Here is a 24,272-nt window from a genome sequence, read left to right as displayed (position 1 = left end):
CGTTTTCTTTAAATATATAAGATTATCTATCACCTATACGGTTTGAAATGCATGATAGTTAACAACTTGTTTTCGCTAATGGAAGTATGAGCATGTTGAATAAATGACTTTTACTCTAATAAATATATGTTGTTTTGAACTTCCCACAAAGGAGGAAAGAACGATTTTTCAAAAGATAAGACTTTATCGTCGATAGATGTATTCATATTTTGATCTTTAGGATGGTTATGAGCATGTATCATGAATTGTTTATATTACTTGTCTTGTTGTAAAGCATAAGTGATTTTCACTCCAAAGGCGTCCGTACATGTGGCGTTATGCTTTAAGTAGGAATTTGAGCATGATTAGTAATATAGAGTTGGATGATCTTGTTAGTTAGTTTCAATATTACAATGAATGATGTATGATTACGTATGTGAAAAGTCTTATCACGAAGTCGTTGCATGAAAACGAGACACGGAAATCGAGAAAGTAGAAACATGACACCTAAGGTGTGGTTAATAAAAGGCGTGTTTTGAAAGGTGAAATATTTTGGAAACCGCAATGTGGCCGGACGTAGTAGCCCATTGTGTGATGTGTGTTTTATGTGTCAATGGGAACCCGATGCGGCGGAACCATTGTGAGGATACTCGGAAGACCGGAACGGCGGAACCGAGGTTGAGTGTGTTAAAATAACGATTTTGGAAATGTTGATTTGGTTAATGAAAGGTGGAACCAGTGACACGGTCTACGAAATGGCGCGTAGGAGAAACTCGAAAATCATGGACACCAACGATAGTAAATAGTGAATGTGGATGTGTCATTGTTAACTGTTTGATATGCATGTACTAAGTAGAATTTGCCCTAAAGTGTGTAAGTTAAAGGTTAGTGGGTAGGGGTTATTCTATTGAGTTTTTGTAGCTCATGGTGTTACCTTTAATGACTCTTACATATTATATTGGTGGCGACGCTGGTATAATGTGTCAGATCTTATAGATGAAGGGGGTGAACTCTACACCTTGGAGGCTTTTGGAGCCGAGGAGCTGGCCAGAATGGAGGAACAAGCGGAGCAGTAGATAGAAATCCTAGTTCCCCCTTGTTTGTTGAATAAAAGTTCTTGTGTTAAGATTATGATGTAATATCGAGCCAGACTCTATTTAGATTTCAATAAAAAAAATTTATTTAACGTTCCCAAAATTAGGGGCGTTACAGGTATCGTCTTCGTCGGTCCCTTTAGCTTTTTAATTAGAAGCTAGTGAGCATGTCAATTGCTAACCATTTTGAGGGGGGAAAGAGGGTTTTGGAATGCGGTAAGGTTACATATCCCACTTGTTTAAACTAATTTTTAGACAACCAATGGCGCGCTGCAGTTGGTCAGGTCTCTTACATATCATTAAGAGGTTAACAGTTCAAATCTTCCCACATGCTTATGGGTGTTATTCTCTTTGTATTTGTTGAAATTATCCCACTTGTTTATACTAATTTTGAGACAACCAACGGCGCTAGCGCGCAGTTGGTCAGGTCTCTTACATATCATTAAGAGGTTAACGGTTCAAATCTCCCCACTTGCTTATGGATGTTATTCTCTTTGCATTTGTTGAGATTATTTCTACCCCTAGTTGGTTGGACTTATATTGATTGTGGATTTGTTTTCAGTTTCATGTAATTCTTATTACTTGTAATTCTTCTACCATTTGACAAAATAAAAAATAAAAAATAAGAAAAACTAATTTTCAGACGAACAAAATTACAAGTACAGAAACTTGCAGCGGTATACCTTACTCCAACTCTACCTCAACTCCTAAACCTGCAATGAAAGTTATGAACCATTTAAATTCTTCAACTTTTTGGCAGAACATCTCCAATTCCTCTCCATTGTACAGAATGTGTGGAGGAAATAATCTTGGGAAATCAAATGTAGTGTGTTTGTGAAAAACCTAAAACTCCTTTTAAGTGGAATTTAAAAGGCTGAACTCTCATAAATTGAGTGGCATCTGTAACAGAGTTTTGGCTGTCCAAAAAGAGTTGGATGTGGTCCAAAGTGAACTGGGAATTTAACCCCAATCAGCCCCTTTCACATTCAAGAGAGAGAGCTCTGTATAAGCAATATATCTCTCTTGCTTGAGCTGAAGAAAGCTTTGCCAGGCAAAAATCTAGGATTCAACAGCTCAAGCTTGGGGACCAATGCTCCTCTTTTTTCTTCAAGACAGTTAGCAATCTTAGAAATTGAAGCAGGATTGCTAGTTGGGTTCTTGAGAATGGCACTATCACTCAGATATCTCTCAAGTGAAAAATACATTTGTAAGCTTTTATTCCAATCTGTTAGGCACTCCACATCCTAGTGCTTACACAGGTTCTTCCAGAATCCAACAGGTTATCAGTAGGAAATTTTCTACTCCCCAAAGTTTTGATATCGTGTCTGAAGTTTCTAATCAAGAAATTAAGGAAACATTTTGGTCCCTCAATCCTCAAAAATCCCCTGGCCCTGATGGGTACATTGCTGCTTTCTTCCCCAAAGCTTAGCCCATTGTGGGACACGGCACAAGGTCACTGCTGTTAGACTATTCTTTAGGTCTGGACAGCTTCTTAAAAATGCCAATTCAGCCCTCATTGCTTGGTTCCTAAGGTGCCAAGTCCTACCAAAGTAGGAGATTATAGACCTATCTTCTGCTGTAACACAATATACAAACGCGTTGCAAAAATCCTTGCAGATAGGATTCAAGTAATCCTCCCTTTTCTTATTGACCCTGCTCAGTCAGGATTTGTCAAAGAAAGAAGGATTGCAGATAATATCTTTTTGACTCGAGAACTTATGAGGGGATATCATAAGAATTCCCCCCTCTCCAAAGTGTGCTATGAAAGTTGACATAATGAAAGTTTATGATAACGTAAGATGGGAATTTCTTTGGGATCTACTGTACCCAATGAATTTCACCCTCAAATGATAAAGAAAGACTCAAAACCTATTCCATCGGCAAACCAACCAAAAGAAAGACTCAAAAAGATGAAGTAAACCGAGCAATTACCATGACAACAGAATATGATACAGGATCTGTAGGTATATACATGTGAGTTGGTATTGATTCTTTACTGGAAGTAAGACTAAACTGTACACTAAACAACTCTAATAACTATTGATTTTACCTCCACAAAAAAGAAAAAGGTGAGCTTGTAAGAAACAGTCGTCAACAATGGCAAGCTTTGCCCAGATGCGATTTTGCAATGAAAATAAGGCTTCGTCCTTTTACTTGTGTATAGTTTGTTCGAAGGGAGGGCAGACTCGTCGAGAAGCTATACAAATTTCCTCAAAAGAATTGTCTTAGCCTGCAAAACAACATGCCGTATCTCAGCCTTCTATATGCTATGTAACACTTTCTTCAAATTTTTGCTTTAGGCTGTGTTTCGGTCATGAATTTACAAGAGGAAAGGAAAAAAGATAAAATGTGAAGTGATTCACTTTTTCTTGGTAAATTCCTCCACAAATCCACAATCAAAACACTGTCTTAGAAGACCCACAATGGACGGAGGATAAAAGTTCAAATTTCCACAAGAGAAAGGGCAGTTTCAGACTCTTGTACAATATGATGACATTTAAACTTCTGCCAACTCAACAAAAATAAAGCTTTGATGAAGAAAGAATAAAAACAAAGATGAAGAACATAACCACTGTTGAAAGTTAATCTTGCACATGTGAGGTGGGCCTATGTGTTCTGTTGTTGAGTGACAAAGTGGAGGCTAGGAGTAAAGAGGGAGGTGACAGTAAGGCCAAGTCAGAGAGGTCTTTGAATTGTATTTGCGGTGCATTTACTGTGTGGTTGTGTAGTCATTAAGTAGCTTGTCAAGTAGTGTATAAGTTAGTTGTGAGGTAGTGTATAAAGTAGTGTGCATGTGTATTGTATCAAAGTGTGCGTGGGTGTTCAACTGCTGTAAGAGAGGTATAGAGAGAGAGAGAGAGTCATGAATTCAGTTTGTGAGGTGTGTGAGCCGTATGGTGAGATATAAGTGTGTAAGAGTGAGTTTGTAATATTCAGATTTGTGTACTGAATCAATAAAAATATTTGTGAGTGCTTTGTGTGTAATCTCTCCGGGTTTAAACTGTTAATGAACTCCCACCACCAACAAGTGGTATCAGAGCCTAACCGGAGAGTTTTTCGTTCACCCGAATTTTAAGCAGAATTTGAAGTGAGCAGAAACAAATTTTTTGAGACCACACGTTCGCTGTGCCCACACAATTCCACATCTGTGTCGCATGTGTCAAAAGGAGGCAGGGGAGGCGCCACGCGCCGGGAGAAGGCTTTGCGTGACCATCATTCATCACCGACGCGCCTTCACGTGCGCACACATCATCTCCAGCAGTAGGCGAGATTTTCAGAGGATTTCTCGAAGGTTTTTCGCGTTGTTGACGCGAGAAGGAGAGCTGGTCAGAAGCGTAGTTGAGCCGAGACGGAGTCATTACGCTGAGAAGTTGGTTCCGGGCGATAAGTTCGTGAGTTCAGCCAAGAAGGAGGGGACCTGTTCGCGCGCGAGGTGACTCAAGGACTGAGCGGACGTGCCAAGACTTGTCGCGTCTAACGTAAAGGGCTGAGCGTCCTTTTTCTGACTTCTAGATCTGAGAGGGCGATAGTGCTGCAACCTAAGGGCTGGATTGCAGTGAAGGTTCGTGGTTTTACCTCTTCGTGCGAGGACTTAATAATTTCCTAACCGTGTAGGAAAGAAAGTAACAGCGTAGAATTACTTTACTATATCGTAATAATAAAGTAGGGGATGAAGAGAGATATAAATAACTTTATTATGTTTCGTAATAATAAAGTTGGGATACAAGGGAGATAGAAACTCGAATTACTTGGTGAAGTAATTGAGTGAGGGTGAGAAAATAGAGATAGTTGCTTCGCTGAGAAGGCTTTGGTTTTAAGCGTTGAGCTTGATTGGTGTGGGGACCCTTTTTCCTTCTTGAGTTCTTGTATTTATAGGCAAAATACTGCACTGGTCCAGATCTGAGCTTAGTTTCCCGCCTTCACCACGAGCTGACATGTGTCCCGAGTTGGCCCCAAATGCTGCCACGTGTCCGTAATAACTACCCACTAACATCTTTAGTGGGATCATGGGTGGTTATTGGAGGTTTAAACAATTACCCATGAGTTAATTCCAGATTATGGACGGTTGAGCATTTAGTGGGCTATTTCCATTTCCTATTTCCATGGGCGTCAGAGGAAAATGGGCCTATTTCTTCTCCTTCTTTTGTGAGTGATAAAGAATCCCAAGCCATTTGACTCGGTCAAATGGCTTTCACCAGGCAACCACTTCTTTCTTTCTTTCCACTTTTCGTGGGCCATTTGGGTAATGGGCCATTTAATTAAATTAAATGGCCTACTAACATATTCAGCCCACATCAACATTTGGGCCAGCCGAAATCTTTTACCAATTGGCCCAAAACTTCCAAACTCGAGCCCGAACCAAACTAAAATTAATTGGGCCCACTCAACATGGGTTTGGCCCATTGATTTTAACCCCATTCATCTCTATTTTTTGGCCCAATTCAATTAAAAGATAATTAAATGGCCTTCCAACGCTTGCCCAGGACTGGGTGCCAAAAACGGGTGTAAACAGGACCTCAATATATTAATTGTTTGTTCAATATATTGACTGCACGGAGAAGTGTTCGGGTTAAGAGGAGAACTTTATGGATCAGTTGCTTGTAATCAATTCCATTTGATAACCTAGGGGAACTTGGTGTACAAGCCTTTTTTCCGTAAGCTTTTGAAAGCAGAGGGTGAGCTATAGCTATTTTTACCTATAACAGAAAAGTAGGGGTGTCAAATGGGCTGGTTTGGACCAAATTGGGTAAGTTGTAAGTGAGTTAGGTCTTTAATGGGTCATTGACCCATTTAGATCCATTAATTATGAGTTCAATTACCCATACCCAACCCGACTCATTTATTTAAAATCAAACCCGACCCGCCCATTAACCCAATTACATACTATATACTAAAATTTAAAATGACTAAAATACCAATGTACACTAAAATGACCATATTATCCCTTTAAATATAAATGACTAAAATACCCTTGTAAAATTACTGTACTTTCCTTCCACAAAAATTGATTATCAAGTTATAAGAGTATCTCCAATGGCCTCACGTTTCTTCCGATTTTGAGGAATATTGTCGAGCAAAACGGCTCAAATCCTTCTTCTCGCAGTCTCGCCTTCCTCCTTGGCAAAACCCCATTTTCTATAGTGACTCCGGACTTGACAACAATTTTTGAATCATCAGATCCTCCTGATTCGCGGCGAGAGCCGGAGCAGACCAAGTCGTTGCACGACTACGGTTGTCGTTTGACAGAAATTCTGCGAGGGATCGTGAGGGAGACGGCGTCGTTCTTGGGCATTATTTCGGCAAAGCGCTTGTAGACGGACATGGATCGGATGAGGGAACGGGCGTCGTGCAATTTGTTGAAGATGAGGCGGAGAATGGCGTCAAGTAAGCGATCGAACTGATCGGTTTCTTCATCTTCTTGAAAAGCTTTTTTTTTTTTTCATTCCTTCCGTTTGAAGTTTGAATGGTGGTATAGAAATTGAGAGGAAAAAAAAACTAAGGAAGTTTTAGAGGGGGGAGTTGAGGGGCTTTTGCGGTTTAAGCAGGAAAGTTCCACTTCCAGATAGATAGATAGATAGATAGATAGATAGAGAGAGAGAGAGAGAGAGAGAGAGAGAGACGCGGATGAGACGAGGGGAACATGCGTTTTAAAGGGGCACAGAAATTTTGACTAGGAATTCCATTTGATAACCTGGGGAACTTGGTGTACAAGCCTTTTTTCCGTAAGCTTTTGAAAGCAGAGGGTGAGCTATAGCTATTTTTAGCTATAACAGAAAAGTGTTTGGAGAGTTGTTTGGTCTTTGGAACCAAAACAGAGGAGACGTTGGTGTTTTGTGGGTTTGGTGCGCGATATTTTGAGTTTTGTTTTGACTCATTTGTCTCAAGATATTTGTACGTGCTACACCATTTGAGTGATATTTTGCCTTCTAAGCAAATTTCATGTGATTTGGTGTATAGTGGAAGTTGGAGGAGAGAGAGAAGAAGATGGCGGCCCAAAATCCAGCGATGGCGGCCCAGACACCACGATTGGGCGGTTACAATTATGAGAACTGGAGCATCCAAATGAAAGTATATTTTGGATGGCAAGATTTGTGGGATGTTGATCAGGGGTATTCCGAGCCCACGGAAGAAGAAGAGATAGCAGCGATGACAGCACAACAAAGGACGGCACTCAAAGAAGTAAAGAGGAAGGTAGTAAGGCGTTGTTCCAGATTTATCGATCAGTTGACGAATCACATTTTGAGAAGATCTCTGCTGCCACCACCTCTCAAGAAGCCTGGGAAATCCTTCGAGCTGCACATCGAGGGGTTGAGAGGACGATTAACGTTCGACTCCAAGTATTGCGGGGGGAGTTCGAAAATTTGGAGATGGAGATCAATGAATCAATTTCCTTGTATTTTACACGGACTTTGATTGTTGTGAATCAGTTAAGATGGTATGGGGAGCAAATGGAGGACGTTCGAGTTTTGGAGAAAATACTTCGGTCTTTGGATCCGAAATTCAACAACATCGTTGGCACTGTTGAGGAGGTGAAGGACCTCAACACCATGACCGTTGATGAGTTGTTGGCCACGTTGGAAATCCACAAGCAAAGGATCAACAAGAGGTTGTCCACGACGGGGCAGGAGCAGGCCCTGCAAGCAAGGTTCAAGAGTGCCGCAGAGGGAGGACCTTCACAAAAAGGAAGACGTAGAGGAAGAGGACATGGACGTGGTCAAGCCCGAGGCAGAGGTGGGAGAGGTCTTATAAGAGGAGGAAGAGGACAAGATGAAGTTGTGCAGAGAGGAAGAAGGAGAAATAGAGGAGAAGAGGAAGAGGAAGAGGTAGAGGCGTTGATAAAAGTCAGGTGCAGTGTTACAGTTGCAATGAGTATGGCCATTACAGTAGGGAGTGTACGGCCGATGTGGAGTGTTATGCATGTGGTGGATATGGCCACTACAGTTACGATTGCACGGAGGAGTATGGAGAAGTGGAGGAACAAGCCAATTTAGCGGAGAAGGTTGAAGCGGTAGTGTTTCGAGTAGATGTGCTTCGAGGCGGAAGGAGTTGTGCTGTGATGAGAGTTGCAAGATTAGGGGGGAATGTTGAAAGTTAATCTTGCACATGTGAGGTGGGCCTATGTGTTCTGTTGTTGCGTGACAAAGTGGAGGCTAGGAGTAAAGAGGGATGTGAGAGTAAGGCCAAGTCAGAGAGGTCTTTGAATTGTATTTGCAGTGCATTTACTTTGTGTGGTTGTGTAGTCATTAAGTAGCTTGTCAAGTAGTGTATAAGTTAGTGTATAAAGTAGTGTGCATGTGTATTGTATCAAAGTGTGCGTGGGAGTTCAATTGCTGTAAGAGATATATATATGATAGTCCAGATCCCATAAGGGATCCCTTACGGCCTTACGGTGCGGGACTCCCCTGTCCCGATCGAATTGCGACGATCCGAGCCGCTCAAAGTGTGCAGAACGTGATTTTAAGGGTACCCGCGGGAAATCAGCAAAAAAAATGATCGGGAAGGGCTTGATCCAAGCAGTTTTTTACTGAACCGTTCAATAAAAAACTGTTCGGATCAAGCCATTCCCGATCATTTTTTTTTTGCTGATCTCTAGCGAGTACCCTTAAAATCACATTCTGATCACTTTGAGCGGCTCGGATCGTCGCAATTTGATCGGAAAATGGGAGTCCTGCATGGTAGTACCGTGCGGGATGCCCTCATTGGATCCGGACTGTATATATATAGAGTCTCCTTTTCCTAAGGACCACCTCATTTTAATAAAATAAGGACCTCCCTTTCCTGATCAAATTTTGATGATCCGAGCCGCTCAATGTGTTCAGAACATGATTTTAAGGGTACCCACGAGAAATCAGCAAAAAAAAAAACCGGGAAGGGCTTCATCCAAGCAGTTTTTGTTATGTTTTTATCAAACGGTTCAAATAAAAACTACTCAAATCAAGCCCTTCCGGGTCATTTTTTTTGCCGATTTATCGTGGGTAACCTTAAAATCACGTTTTGAACACATTGAGCGGCTTGGATCATCGAAATTTGACCGGAAAATGGGAGAAATTGAGAGGTCCTTATTTTAGTACCTCCTCATTTGAAAATAACTGTGTGTGTGTGTGTGTGTGTATATATATATATATATATATATGTATATCGGGACGGTTCAAGGGACACCCCAAAAAACACCTAAAAAAACACCCCAAATCTCAATCTCATAGTTCCCGATCAAATTTTTATGATCCGAACCGTTCAATATGTGCAGAATGTGATTTTAAGAGTGCTCGCAAGAAATTAGCAAAAAATATGACACGGAAAGGCTTGATTTGAGCAATTTTTATTTAAACCGTTCAATAAAAAACTGTTTGAAACTGTTCGGATCAAGCCCTTCCCGGTCTTTTTTTTTGCTGACTTCTCGTGGGTACCCTTAAAATCACGTTCTGGTCACATTGAGCGACTCGGATCATCAAAATTTGATCGAGAGCTATGGGGTGTTTTTTTAGGTGTTTTTTTAGGTGTCTCCGGAACCGCCCCGTATATATATATATATATAGATAGAGAGAGAGAGAGAGAGTGAGAATAATCTCTGTGTGTGTGTGTGTGTGTGAGAGAGAGAGAGAGAGAGAGAGAGAGAGAGAGTAGTGAATTCAGTATGTGAGGTGTGAGCCGTGAGGTGAGATATAAGTGTGTAAGAGTGAGTTTGTAATATTCAGATTTGTGTACTGAATCAATAAAGAGATTTGTGAGTGCTTTGTGTGTAGTCTCTCCGGGTTTAAACTGTTAACGAACTCCCACCACCACCACTGGCTGGAAAAAAACAAAGGAAGAAAGAAAGGAAAAACAAAAGAGACAACTAGATTTTTTATTTTTTATTTTTTACAAGACTGAAGAAATGCCAAATCACCAAAACATTATGGTTTATCAGAATACTGAGCATTTTTATACGGACCCTAATTTAGAGAAGGTGAGGGAAAAAACTGTGGATGACAAAAATGAATTACCTGATTCTAAAGCAAAACATTATGGTATAAGCAGTTGACTAATTCCATGGTTGTGACAGTGAGACCGTAGGAACTGAAGCCTCGAGACCCTTTTTTTCATGTATAGCACAATTGAGCACATTGTACTGCTTGACAACAGAATCAAATAGTGCCCGCGTATATGCCATCTTTGACTGCAATAGAGAAGAGTCAGCTTCCAAACAGATTACAATTGTCAACATAGAAGTTCAATGATTAGATGGAAATCTAATATGAATTGATAAAGTTTGTCCAATCGTGAATCAAATCGAGAATAGAAATGGTCCTTTCCGAATCGTGAATTGAATCGAAACGTGAATCGCTCCGATTCGGTCATGATTTCTATAATGCATGGAAACATATGTTTATTGGTTTAGGTTCTTGATCAATTGCCCCGTTGTTTGTGCCATAAGTGCACTTTGTTTTGTTGTGATCCCAATGTTATGGATCATTTGTTTACCTCTCCACGTGCAGGTCAGAGGCCAAACATATGTGGGACTAATAGAGCTAGTCCCACATTGGTTAATTATAACCTCCAAAACTAGTATATGTACCTGGGCGGCCTCTCCACTCATTGCCAATTGGTTTTGAGTTAGATGCTTTAACATTTACAAACCCTAAACACTTTTTTTAGCTCCAAAACAACACAAGCATTCTGCTGTTATTCATTCAGGGAAAGGAAAACAAGAGGACAAACCTCTTCAGGGTCTCCACAAGCAGCATCAATTTCATGGAAATTGATTGCAGGTGCCACTGATACTCCAGTTCCATGAAAGGAGATTACTCTGCTCTCTCCTATTTCTTTCTCAACCTTGTAAAGGAAGGTCTGTTGTAAATACAGAGATATTGAAGTCAAGGGGCAGGTATGTTTAGGAGTAAGGATATACCTGTGGCGGAGGGGGCATGATGTCATAACATAATATTGCTAAGGGATATATATGACCCGGAACACCAGCATGTTCTGTGAGCCTTCTCATGTTGTCCACTGAAGCAGCATCAAAAGGTGCCTGAAACTCTTTTATCAGTATTGAAGGAACATTACTGTATTACAACAAATAAGGAAAGTCGCATGCTTCAAAGTACATGAAGAGAAATGCAGTGACTACAGTCCTTATTAATATCAGGATGCATACAAACATGGCAACTCGAAGGTGTAAACTCCAGTACAATGATTACAATGATATGAGTTACATGGTCTACATAACCTCTTGTCATCCTATCATGCACTCATTTTTACATGAGTGCCATGCATGAGAGGATTAATACAGGAAAAATATATGATTCTCCAAATCATAAAGTACATAAAAATAAGATGAACTGAGAGAAGAAAAGATGATATACGTACAAAAGGGTACACATGTTTCTTGTTTTAAGTTGTGTCCTTTTCAATTTTCCCACACAACATTTCCCGAAACTGATGAGATTGGAATCATACCGGATACCATTCTTTTGTGATTGGGTCTGGGCGGTCCCTTCCACCACTTGGCGCAATCCATATTATTTGTGATCCACCCCTGGTGTCAAGTGTATAAAACTTCTTCAACCACAAATTGAGCATGATAAGAAAAAACAAACCACACTAATGGACCATAGCAGATATGCAATGAAAAGGACAAAGAAACCCTCTACTGATCAGTTGACATTAGATGCACCTAAAAGGTTGCTTTCCTTGTTTGGAATGCGGCTGTGAGAAGATTCTGACCACCAACAATCTAATTAGGTGGCTAATTTCTGATTATTGGTGCTGCTTGTGCAAACACAATGGTGAATCGGTTGATGTTGCTTAATCATGGTAAAAGGGCTTGGGAAACATGCGGCATTGTTTTGGATTTGTTTGACATGGATGGGGGATTCCAGAAGAATGACCTCGGAGTTTGGTGGATCTGGGGTAGGCAGAGGATGGGAAGCTGAGGAGGAAGGCGTGGGAGTTGGCACTACTGTGTTTGATGAGGCTTCTTTGGAGAGAGTGAAATTAGAGAACCCTCTGGGGTGGAAGAGCTGTTTTAAAGAGTCATAAATGCATTTTGCCTATTACAGCATAGTTGGACTAATGGGAGGGTTTTCCCTTCTATCGATTGCAAAGTTGGTTTTGGTAGATTCTCATGAAAGAATCAAAAGGCTTGATATTTCTTTTCAGCTATATACACGCATAACCAATTCCTTTTGCTCCTTCTGTTTCATTTGTACATGGCTGGTCCACTTCTTTGGACTAAAAGAAATAATTCCTGATTGGAAAAAGACATTACCAAACATTTTCATTCACTGTGTTTTCATTCAATCCAGAATCCGGAAATTTTTTCATCACTGTTTCTCAATATGCATACATGCCCCCATGACAACAATGTGCATACATGTCCCCCATGTTGATACCTCCTATTCAGGGTGTTGGGAGGGATGGACCAAGTGTACAGATACCATCGCTCTCCACTCACAAATTACACCACCCCTTGGTCACTTTTAATTTTTTATAAAAAAAAAAAAAAACCGTCATACGGAGTAGAAGATATGAAATAGACAACTTCTAGAAAGTACTGTACATACCTCAAAAGCAAAGCCATTTCCTTTAAACTTCTCGTATTGGCTTTTCTTTTCATCTCAGCAAGCTCAGGGACATCATTCATGTGCTTTTTCGAGTACACACACAAGAGATTCCTAAGGGAAAGAGAAGTGAAAGGCTAAAAGGTATGAACAAGAAATGAGTAGAGAAATGAGTAGAATCCTGTATTATAAGCTCAGCGACATCATTCATGTGTTTTTTCGAGTACACACACAAGAGATTCCCAAGGGAAAGAGAAGTGACAGGCTAAAAGGTATGAACAAGAAATGAGTAGAATACTGTATTATAATTGTATTAATTGCATAGTGAAAAGTCTTTTGAGCACCTTCCCATGCTGAAGGGCTTGCAAAGAGGATCAGTTATGACTCTATCTCCGGCCACAAAAGTCTGCATCGATAAGTAGGCATAGGTCATTCAAACAGTTTTATTGCACAAACTTTGCACCAGTCTGTATGAAGGAAACAGTCACCATGTTTTCAGCTATATGTGGATGCCTTGCTTCAAGCAGCAATTCAATAACAGCTGGATCTGCTTCACTTTGGTGGTTGGAAATCAAGACAATGTTATGGCCCTGCGTTTCATGGTATTCAAGTATTGATTACATCTCAAGGAGAGAGACAAAATGACATGTACAATTCATATGAAACCAAAATAATATCAAGCACAAAAAGCATCTAGTAAGGAGAGGACAATCCGGGTACAAAATTTCAACCCATTCCACACTACCACAAGCATAGAAAAGTGGGGGTCCCACAGAGAGAGAAGATAGAACCAGTAGACTGTAATTCAATCACTCATAAGCTGTTAAATTGCAGCACAGCTTCTGCACAACAGACTATCCTAATGTGTACATACATAGTAAACCCATATTCATTAACATTTCAGTAACTCAACAACCGCTCACTGTAATAGACTAATAGCTAATACATATTTGAAGAACCAACTTCATCCCGTGATTAATAACATGTTTAATCATCTTACAAATCGTTTTTTAAAAAAAACTCCTTCATTTCCATTTATCGGGATTGAAAATACACGTGCATGCATATAGAAGAGAAGAATAACCAAAAACATTCCAATTATGCTTTTCTGGTAAGCTACTAAGAGCATTAATATCTTTGCTATCAAGAAAGTGATTTAGCAATTTCCAAAAATGTAAGGCGTAATTACTCCATATTATTATCATAACAGATGTATTGTGCTTAAAGAATATAGGCATGCTGTCCTTCTGTAAACTTCCATAACCATCCAGTAGCTTTCCTGTGAGGAAAATAAAGGAGAAGCACTAGAGTTTTGTTGCAATAATTTATAATCTCCTATGCACATCAATTACGAGGGAGTAGACTGCAGCCGCGTGTACATGCTGGGGGTTTGGTTTGGAAAGAATAAGCACCAAATAGGATAACAGAAGAACAAAAATGGCAAAAGAAAAGAGAAAGGGAGTAAAACTAGGCACCTGCTGAAGCTTCTCTTCCATTTCGCGGAAGACGGAGATGTTGCCAACATAAGAACTCCTGAAGAGAAATACAATCAAATCGAAGGGCAGAAATGAATGACTTAATTATGAGGTATATAGTTCTTTCATCATATAAAATTGTCAATGACTGATGACAGTCAATACAGTGATTAGAAAACAATAATGCATGAATGTCCTGATCCATTTTATTAGGGACCCAGATAAGGGTGCTTGAATATCCTGATCCATTTTTACGCCCTTGATCCAGAAAGAAGCCAGGAGTAATATTGAGGCCAGAATTCGCAAAAATAAAAGAGACACCTTTAAAACTTCCATTCTGCATCTATTTCACATTCCTTAATCTGCCAAAATTCAACTACTTTAAAGTGCCTACGTCATGGAGTGGTGTACTATTAGGCTTGGCAATTGGATCCGCCCCGAACGGTGCGGGTTTTTCACCACATTTTCGGGTATAGGGTCGGGGTCAGGATAAAAATTTTAAAAACCCGACCGGGTTCGGGGTTAAAGTACCCCACCCCAATCTATATAAGTATATATACTTATATACATGTCCTTACATATTAATCCTAGTAATAAAATACGAATGGATTAATTATTTATTCTAAGTTTTTTGTTGTCTGATCAAGAATCGATTAGGTCCGATTTCTCTTTGTATGGAACTCATCCCCCAAAAAAATCATTTTTGATTTCTCTGTGTTCATAAATTGAAACAATGCCACTAAACCAATTTCATCCAGAGAAAATCAAAAATCATCGTAGAAATGTTTGGAGGTGGAAACAGAGAATTTGGAAGAGTCACGTACCAAAAAGGTGCAACCAGTTTTGGACCCAACAAGGGAATAAGAGGCTGAATCTGTAGAGAGAAGAAGAAGAAGAAGAAGATGGAGAGAGAGAGAGGAGAAGAAGACAGGGCGGGAAGGGTGAACCCGTTACCCGACAGGGGAGGAAACGGGGGAAATTTCATTACCCAGTCTGGTTTCGGGCGGGGTCAGGGGAGTTTGGGAATTTTTGGGTCGGGGTACATCAAAACCCGCCCTGCCCCGTTGCCATTCCTAGGTACTATATTGATAGTAAGTGTTGAAATGAATAGAATAAGATAGTCAGTTGGATGGGGAACATGGTGAAAGATTTTGCATGATACATGTAGTACCACCTTCTAACACTCTAGGAAACTTACCCAAGAGGCTAGCCACAAGAAAACCGTTTGGGTCATTGCTCCAACTTATATACCCTAGATTCCCATGCAGAATTCCGATGTGGGACCCAACACATGCCACCATCACTCGGACCTTTCTCCATTACTAACCTTCCTTATAACACGTAACTGCATATGTTTTTTCCGTATAAACTCGTTTCCTTCTCTACTTTGATTAGGATGTGCTCTACTTAATGTTGTGTAATCTATATATAATTAGTCTATGTATTTTCGTTGCAAGAATAAGAAATACCATATTCGCATGAATAGTACCCACCAAGGGAATCACATGAAAAAAGTTCTCAAGGGGATGCTGTTATTTCTGGTCATACATACTACTTGTACACCCAAACCCAAAATTCCTCAAGCAAACTTTCGAAGTAGAACTACTTGTACACCCAAATCCAAAGTTCCTCATGCGAACTTTTGAATTAGAACTCATAACATGCTAGTGAAGGTCAAGCTTGTTCAGTTACCAACTGTCCCAAGAGCTTAAGCTATTAGGAAATCAGCCCAACAATGTATATCAAACTATTTAACACAGATCAGTAGAAGTTCCCATCTTCATGCCTTTCAAGGACTTAAACACCAGAATCAACTCCATTGGTTAGTTGCAAATACAACGGGAAACAAAAGGGAACTAAGGAAACAAATGATCAGTCTATCAGGTATGAACATTGATTATGAAAAGGTAGCTGCACCAGACAATAGTCCACAGGGCCTGAATAGAGCAAAAATTGCTAGGTGGTAAAAGAGAGTTTGTAAATAAAGTTCCATACATGGATGTTTACTTCTCCAAAATCCTTCAACAATCTGATTTCTAAGAGAAATCATAGACCAGTGTTCTAAAATTCAGCCTAGGCGCTAGGCGGTGCTCCGACACCTCGACTAGGGTCCTAGGTATTACATTAGTAGGCTGCTAGGCAGGATTAGTCCATGATTAGTTGGCTAGGCAGATTAGTCGGCTAGGCAGAACTAGATGGCTGTTCGGGGACTAGTCAGCTGTACTTTGTGAGTTTGTGGGGTTTTTTTTTTTTTTTTTTGAATTAGGGGTTTAAATATGTAGTAGTATAAAGTACAGGGTGTCAAGTGTTATTTTACCAAAAATACACGTAATGACTTCTGAGTTCTCTCGACAATCAACATCCCTAATCGCAGCAAACGGAAACCCAAATCGCAGAAACGCAAATCTCTGGTAAAGTAAAAATTAAGACTAAAAAGAAGGAAGTGGTGCAGCAAATGAATGTTCACTTTGATGAAATGTTCAATGATGAAGAGTCGAGGGCTAAAAAATAGTATATGGCTGCAAAACTAAACATTAAAATATAGGGTTTGATAAATGGATAGATGGATCAGTGTTTGATGTTTTTCAATTTGAATGTTATTTGATGTTTTGTTCTACTTAATCCAAATTTCGGGACAGGGTAATTATTTCTAAAATAAGAAACCGACTAATCTCTAGGTGTCGACTAATCGGCGACTAGTCGACCTAGGGGCTAGGCGCCCCTCCACCAACGGACTACCATCTGCGACTAGCAGAATTTAATACCTTCCTGGCAAGAAAGATGTACTACAAAGGAGCTCAGCCCATGCACATGTGAAGCAAACAAAACGTAATTAGAAATGTACTTCTTGCAATTGTCCCAATTGAAAATCTCCTCCACCTTCTTTGAGAGTTCTCTCCTCTCTCTTCGCAAATGTTACCATTTTGTAATAAAGAAAAAGGATGCAACAATCTAAATACTTACATATGTGCCTTCACATTGAGGTTAACCTCAGTAACCGATACCAAAGAGCAAGGAATTCAAATAAGGGATAGGCTCTAAAAACAACTGTTACTTGCCCAACAAAGGAAAAAAACAAAGCTTATGACCATGACCCTTTACCTCTCCAATCAAAATAGTGGTCAACTCTGTAAAGTGCATGTATGAGTATGACATCCAAGATTCCAAGGTACATAAATCTCTTGCCAATGATAGCTTCTATAGTGGAGCTAACACAGACTTGTTAGTGTCCTCGTTTTCAACTTGCCAACATAAGTTTGTTCCATCAAGTGAATAAACCATACATGGATGCAAGCACAAATATAAAATGAAGCACACTGTCACATCTTCAAGTTCCAACGACATAGCCTCAAATCCATTGTCAATTTGACTACTTCCAAACCACTTAGGTAACAGACAAAAGATGCACAGAAATATTATTTACTAACCAACCTAAGACAAAAGATGCACAAAAAAATTATTTACTAACCTGAAATCAATCAGAGGACGAATATATCTTTTAACAAACATATAGTAATCGAATGGCTCGCGTATGGCTCTGTGATATGGCGAGAAGACAAAAGGGTCCTGAAAGATTAGTGTTAGCTGCACAGCCAGCAGAAGAGAAAACAACTTGAGAGAGTACACAAGTCCAGATACCTCCACATCCTTGAAAACACGATCAAGTACCACAGTCATGTTTGACAAAACAATTTCATTTGCATTGGGGATTCCACTTTCGAAAACCTGAAACATTGGACCAGGCCAAAGAAGTTATGGAATAAAGATACAGCAGAAGGGAAAAAGGTACAAGCACCATCTGATATTAAAGGAGACAAACTTAACACGGAAAGAATCATGATATTTTATCAGTAAAAGATACTGTCTTTGGATAAATAACCTCTTGATAAAAATCACATTCTATTTAGCCTTTTGGAATCCTGATACTGAACGACTGAATGTAGAACCCACAAACTTTGAAAAGAATATTAAGTAATTATACATAATAATATAAAATCAGACCATTTAAACCAGCTGAATTTATTGGTCCAGAAAAGTTGTGCAAGCTTGGATCCTACCCCTATTTACGTCATGTCCAATCACCAGCAGGAAAGAAATAGACCTCATTCCAGTATCCAAAAAGAGGGAAACTGAGCATAGATAAAAACACCAGCTAACATATCGGAGCATGTTACGAGTGGATTAATTAGTTTTTGCTCTCAGCAAAGTTTTCAGTCCTATATATTCTTGTGTAGATTTGGTAAGCAACATTAGGTTCTTCTATTAGCTTTGCGTAGTTACTATGTAGCTTCATATATACTTAACGCATCTATAGTGGCTCCTTACTTGCATCGAAAAACTACACATCATTACAATTAGAGACAAAACAGTAGTAGCAAGATTCTAATCGAAAAGCAGACACTAATATATGGGCAAAGACAATACATAATTTCATATTCCGTCCATAGAAGGCACTGAAGCTGAATGACCATTAACAAAATGTGTCAAATGTACATCCAATAGTAGAGAAGGAAAATAAAAGGCCAAAAAGGTAAAGCATATATGGGAACAGTTAGAAAATAAAACAACTAAATTATGGGCATTTCCAGCAATAACTTGTTATTCCAAATTCAGCATTTATGTAGTTTCTGTCATGAGATGCGGGAAATAGAAATATATCCACTAAGAAATGGGAAGTGAAGGAATTATCAGCAGTGCAGAGCCTTGTGAAGCAGCTCTAAGAATTCAAAAAGAAGAAGAATTACATGAGAAAAAAACGGAAAAAAGATACAATTTCTAGAACACAATAGACTGAATTCAAGAGAAGTTACCGCATTGCGATAGTTTCTATATAGTTCCTCCATTCCTCGAGCAACATTTGAAGGAAGCCTTCCAGCTTCTGCTTCCTTTTTTATTCCGAAAAGCAGATCTATTTATACATTAAACGCTGACCCACATAAGACAACATTAAAATATCCAGATTTTATTTCCATATTAATCAAATCTTAGGAACAGCATTTCTGGTATTAGTTTCAATTCATCTTGCAATCTGTCGTCACATAATATCCATTGGTTCATTTGGAAGTTTGAATGGTCCTGCTTGTTTTATCTTCTAGAACGGGAAGGTAGTTCTTAGTACCTGGAGTTAATACCAGAATATTGAAAAACAATAGGAAATTTTGGGACTACTTCAGAATCATTCAGTAGTTTGTCTAACAAGTATTCATCACCCATCAAGACTTCAAGTTATGCATTGAAAAATTACTTCATGTCGAATCAAACCAAAACAAAGACATGCTTTCCCAGTCCCACTATGAAAAGGATCACCACTACCACACCACAAATATAGGTGGTAACTAGATACCTCCAACCACGCTTTCATAACATTCCACATCTTCAATAGAGTTCTTAAATTCTTACTCTACCTGAATATCTTGTCACCATCAACTTGTCATGCATTTGAAAATAGACTAAATTGTTTAAATTAACTAGTGAAATCAGCAATCAGCATTCCATTTGTCCTAATCCTAAAATGCTACAAATTCTCCTTTCTTCTAAAATAGTTGCCATTTCGTTTTGATAAGTCAATAGTAAATATACAATATAAAACATCAATAGTGGATGAACAGTCAAAAACACCATAACAAACTCCCCAATTATCACCTCAACAATCAGATTCACTGTAAAATCTACAAAGTTGTCAAGAAAGAAATCACAATCTTATCTTCAGTATTCCTCGTTCTCTCTGCAGTATCGAAGCTAACTACAATCACTTTTTTTTATTTCACAATGAATAAGGCTGAAAACTCATGAGAAATGGTAATCGAACAATGTGAAGAACAAATAAGACAATTCAAAACCTGTCAGCCGTCTTCATTCACAGTCAACTGTACTCTAGATGAGCTTTTTTGCTAAAAAATTGTTAATGTGCAATAACCCATAAAGCATTTGAAAACTAAGGAGGGCAATTAGGATACAATAAAAACATCCCAGTTACACTAGGTTACGTCAGTAAAGGACTTTTCCAGCCCTGCATACAACACTAGATTGTCTTTTACCAAAAAAAAATTAAACAATATCTTTTTTTAAGCACAACAAGGATAGATATGTATAGGACGAATTTGGAGAAAATGTGTATGTGTCAAACTTTTAAATAGTTTAGATGTTTTTCCACAAATCTGGACTGCTACTGCCTTTAGGGGATGATTTATCCTCTCTTCCAATCCTAGAGTCAATATTGCGTGGCTGGCAACCAAACTTCCCACTCAAAGCAATGCTTCGTTTCTGATTTTCCCGGAAAAGGATCTCTCTCCCTCTGTCTGATCTCTCTCCGATTTTCCCAGAGAAGGATCTCTCCTTCCCTCTCACTGATTTTCCCGAAGAAGGATCAATGCCACGCCAATCACAGCAGGCACTGCCATGGGCAACAGTTCTTTATTTCCCATTTTTCTGGACGCCGCCAGGTACTTCAGCTTTGACGTCAAAATAGTAACAAAGAAAGGGTCGCGTCCAAAGTCAGGCAGTAGATAATAACAAATTTACCAAAATCGCTGATCGTATCCAAAACAATTTGCCAAAGCTGATTTCTTATTTCTCCGATTAGGGATTTCGGCTCCCTTTTTTTCCCCTTAATTGGAGGTTGTTAAGTTAGGGGTTTGATTATTATCTTCCCTCATTTGGTCTTTTAGGGGTCACTCGGTGATTCTCTGTCTCTCTTTCCCCACACTTTACTTCAATTGCATCGATCAATTAGACGTCACAGAGTTTCTTATTTTCCTTAACTTACGAACCCTATTGAAGATTAAAGGGCAAGTTTTCGAAGGCACGGGCATTTACTGGTAGATGTATATGGTGAAAGAGCATCAAGGGAATGCTACCTGTGTAGAGGAGAGCTAAGCCCAAAACGAAAAACATAAAGGTCCTCACTAGATAGCAGAGTTTCTTATTTTCCTAACTTATGAACCCTATTGAAGCTTAAAGGGCAAGTTTTCGAAGGCACAGGCATTCACTGGTAGATTTATATGGTGAAAGAGCATCAAGGGAATGCTACCAGTGTAGAGGAGAGCTAAGCCCAAAACGAAAAACATAAAGGCCCTCAATAGATCCATAAATGTGCATATTACAAGACATTAAATTTAGTAAACATAACAAGAATGTAATGATCTAATAGTGCCCACTTGTATATTTTCCATTTGAGAAACCAAATTAGAATTTACAGTAATTAACACCTAAGTTCTGTATAAGTACAATACATGTTGCATACATACAATTGTAACGATATTTAATGACTAAAGGTTCACATAATAGAGCAAAAATGCACAAAAAGGTAGAAAAGTCCTTTTTAGTCTTAGTCAAACAATAAACCCATTCGATTCTACCCACAAGGCCACAAACGATATACACTTGACCAATTCCTTGGCATGCTAGATATTTTAGACATTTAGAGCGATGCATAGGCTCTAGGGATTGTTCGGCCTCTTTTGGTTTTGTCGTCTTTTTGGCCTTTTGTTCTTTACTTTCGATTGTACGTGGGTGGCATCCCCTTGATGCCTTTTCGATAAAATTATAACTTATCAAAAAAAAAAAAAAAAGGCCACAAGGGAGGTCCCTTCCTATTCTCCCAAACACGGGGTGCATGTGACTTATTCCACAAGGGAAGGTGACTATTCCAAAGCTGTAGGGAAGGTGACTTATTCCAAAGCTGTAGGGAAGGCTGGTGCATGGAACTTTTGCTACCATCAATTGCACGTAGGTGGGGGAACTGTCAACCATATTCTCCTTCATTTTTCTTTGCTAGAGAGACATGAAATTTGCATTTTTTGATAGTGGTACTGGTGCCGCTTGGGTAAGGCCTTCTTTATGAGTGAAATGCTTAAACCTTGGAAATGTGGATCTCCAAAGACAATGGGAAGAAATGTAATGCAAGTTGTTCTGGGTTTTGGAGGACTGTTCGGAGGGAGCACAATAGGACTTTTAACACAGAGTTACCAAGTCACCGTTTGTCCCTTCTCTCTTTCATTTTTAATTCAGCTCGTTGTAGATTTATATATTCCCGTAGGGGCCTAGGTATATATAACCATTCGGGATTTTTGAGTGTACATTTGGATTGGAAAAGAAGAGCGATTCTGATTGTAGATATCTAACAAAACCACCGATCAAGATTCACCATTTTTGGCACCTCGTCAAAAAACTTTTGTTATGGAAACGGGAGGAGAAAAGAGCTTCAAGAACTGGAACTTAGTTCAAAAATAAAAAATTAGCAAATTTAAATTTACATAGAAAACGGATATTGCAAAACGATTTAATACTAGATTCACTCTGTTTTTAACTGATTGTGTACCATATTTTACTAATACAATGTGCACCTAGAATAAGTAATTAATTAACAGTCAACTATAATGCGAAACGAAAACAACAGATAGACTATCACTGAGCAATCAAGATTTGGGATCAATGCCGACCATCCAACTATAGAATGACGACAAAGTTGTAAAAACACCATCAAGCCAGATGCCAGGTGGCATCCAGATACCCAATGACAATCAGATTCATGGAAATTCATTGCATTGAACACGCAAAACCAACAGACTTACTTTGAAACAAATACTTGAATACATGTAGATTGTAGACGCCATTAGGTATTGACATGACTAGTACGCACCAATCATAACAACAACATCCAAATAAAAAAGGAATCAATCAACAAAACCAACAAGAACATGCAATAAGTCCGACTAACACTAATTAAATCTAAAGGTTACGGTCCAGAGTTTCCGGACAAAATTGAAGCAGCGATGCAGAGTGATCGAACTGAATCAAGAATCAAGAATGAAGCCGCTCCTCTAATCCAACAAGTCGCAAAACACGTGCAAACATGAATATGCACAAAAGCAAGAAAATAAAACCAGTATAAAACAGCAGCGGAGAGAGAATTTAAACAGAAATTAAGAATCAAGTCTCCCCTCTAATCACATAAACCACACAACAATTTTGGGAATGCCAGATAGATTCGGACCTGGATCAATTCTATTTGAATCCCAATATGCGCAATTCCCGAGAGGCCAGGGCGATTCTCCTATTCTTTTGTACATTCTTTCATATACTTTTTTTATACATAATTTTTAACATTATCTCGTATTTTTTGATCTTCTAGACGCCTAGAAACACTGAAACACACGCACAAAAACAATATCTATACACCGAATTTAGTGAAGAGCTAAATGCATGAGTCAAGAGTCAAGAATCAAGAATAAGAATCGAGAAGCTCCTGTAATCACATTAATCTCATGCCGCATATAACCACATGTATGCATGTGTACACCGATACACACACAAAATAAGAGAGAGAGAGAGAGAGAGAGAGAGAGAGAGAGAGAAACTACTTGCTCTGCGTATTGAAATGCATGAGTGGTGTATAAATAAATAATCAGAGAGAACTGACCTTCCTCGGTCCGAACATCGAGAAATGAACTCGAGAGGCTGTTGTGGACGGAGGTTGCGGCGGCGGGCTCGCTGTCCTTCAGCACTTCCGCCATTCCTCTGGACTTGGCGGAGCAGCAGAGAACCGCGCGCGGACACCTGCGAGGAATGCTCAATCGGACCGGCAGGGAGGAAGAAATCGAACCGAGCTTCGAGAAGGGCGAGAGTCTTAAAGAAGGAGAAGAAGGCGAGGAAACCCTAGCGTGTCCGTGAGGCGACGAGGCGGAGGGAATCAACATAGTCTGTCTGTGTGTAGAGAGGTAAAGTGTTGTGTAGTGTAGTGTAGTGTAGTGTAGTGTAGAGACTAGAGAGAGAGAGTGGTGAAAGAAGCGGGAGGAGAGAGAGAATTAACTATCGCTACTTAGCGACGGGGGAGAGAGGGGAAATAGTAGTAACAGTTGAGTGTATATTGGTGGAGTCGAGTAACGCACGTGCTTTCCATCGCCTCCGTGTGTGTGTCATTGAAGTTTGAAACCAGCGAGACTTATCGGGACACGTGTGAACGTTATGGGCCTTATGGGCTATGAGTATCAGGTCCCCATCTCTTCTGTTTCGAAACATGCTTATGTGTTGAAGGATTTTTTCGCCATTAAATTATGCAGTTTATTTTGAAAATTGATATTTGCGCTTTTAAAATTACTGATGGCGCTCTACTTTGTTCATAAAGTTAAGTGGAGCGTCATCAGTAATTTTCCTTCTTTATTTTTATGTTTTCAATCGAACAG

General features: G+C 39.4%; 2 protein-coding genes across 2 annotated transcripts; one reads left to right on the top strand and one right to left on the bottom strand.

The window, feature by feature from the left end:
- Positions 1-2,984: 2,984 nt before the first annotated feature.
- On the bottom strand, positions 2,985-23,922 carry LOC131308600 (glycerol-3-phosphate acyltransferase, chloroplastic). The gene is made up of 13 exons (XM_058335559.1): positions 23,510-23,922; positions 18,900-18,997; positions 17,728-17,814; positions 17,558-17,655; positions 14,089-14,146; positions 13,102-13,203; positions 12,958-13,019; positions 12,617-12,727; positions 11,511-11,589; positions 10,963-11,082; positions 10,773-10,886; positions 10,058-10,230; positions 2,985-3,303 (listed from the first exon to the last, which is right to left on the bottom strand). Exons 1-12 carry the CDS (start codon positions 23,784-23,786, stop codon positions 10,096-10,098), a joined length of 1,341 nt encoding a protein of 446 aa, XP_058191542.1. The 5' UTR covers positions 23,787-23,922; the 3' UTR covers positions 2,985-3,303; positions 10,058-10,095.
- On the top strand, positions 3,310-8,401 carry LOC131308601 (uncharacterized). The gene is made up of 2 exons (XM_058335560.1): positions 3,310-4,635; positions 7,032-8,401. Exon 2 carries the CDS (start codon positions 7,442-7,444, stop codon positions 8,063-8,065), a length of 624 nt encoding a protein of 207 aa, XP_058191543.1. The 5' UTR covers positions 3,310-4,635; positions 7,032-7,441; the 3' UTR covers positions 8,066-8,401.
- Positions 23,923-24,272: the final 350 nt, after the last annotated feature.

The sequence above is a fragment of the Rhododendron vialii genome, chromosome 11a (assembly GCF_030253575.1).
Source record: "Rhododendron vialii isolate Sample 1 chromosome 11a, ASM3025357v1".
Classification (NCBI taxonomy): Eukaryota; Viridiplantae; Streptophyta; class Magnoliopsida; order Ericales; family Ericaceae; genus Rhododendron; species Rhododendron vialii.
The sequence above is the reverse complement of the archived record's forward strand: the minus strand, read 5'-3'. Positions and strand labels throughout refer to the sequence as shown.

What these genes read in the sequence shown, in the direction of transcription:
- LOC131308601 (XM_058335560.1), top strand. Translation starts at nt 7,442, where the DNA reads ATGGAGATCAATGAATCAATTTCCTTGTATTTTACACGGACTTTGATT.
- LOC131308600 (XM_058335559.1), bottom strand. Translation starts at nt 23,786, where the DNA reads ATGTTGATTCCCTCCGCCTCGTCGCCTCACGGACACGCTAGGGTTTCC. An exon ending in CGATGTTCGGACCGAGGAAG is followed by an intron (nt 18,998 to 23,509) that starts GTCAGTTCTCTC and finishes ATGTATAAATAG; the next exon opens with ATCTGCTTTTCGGAATAAAA. An exon ending in CTTGTGGAGACCCTGAAGAG is followed by an intron (nt 10,231 to 10,772) that starts GTTTGTCCTCTT and finishes TCTCTATTGCAG; the next exon opens with TCAAAGATGGCATATACGCG.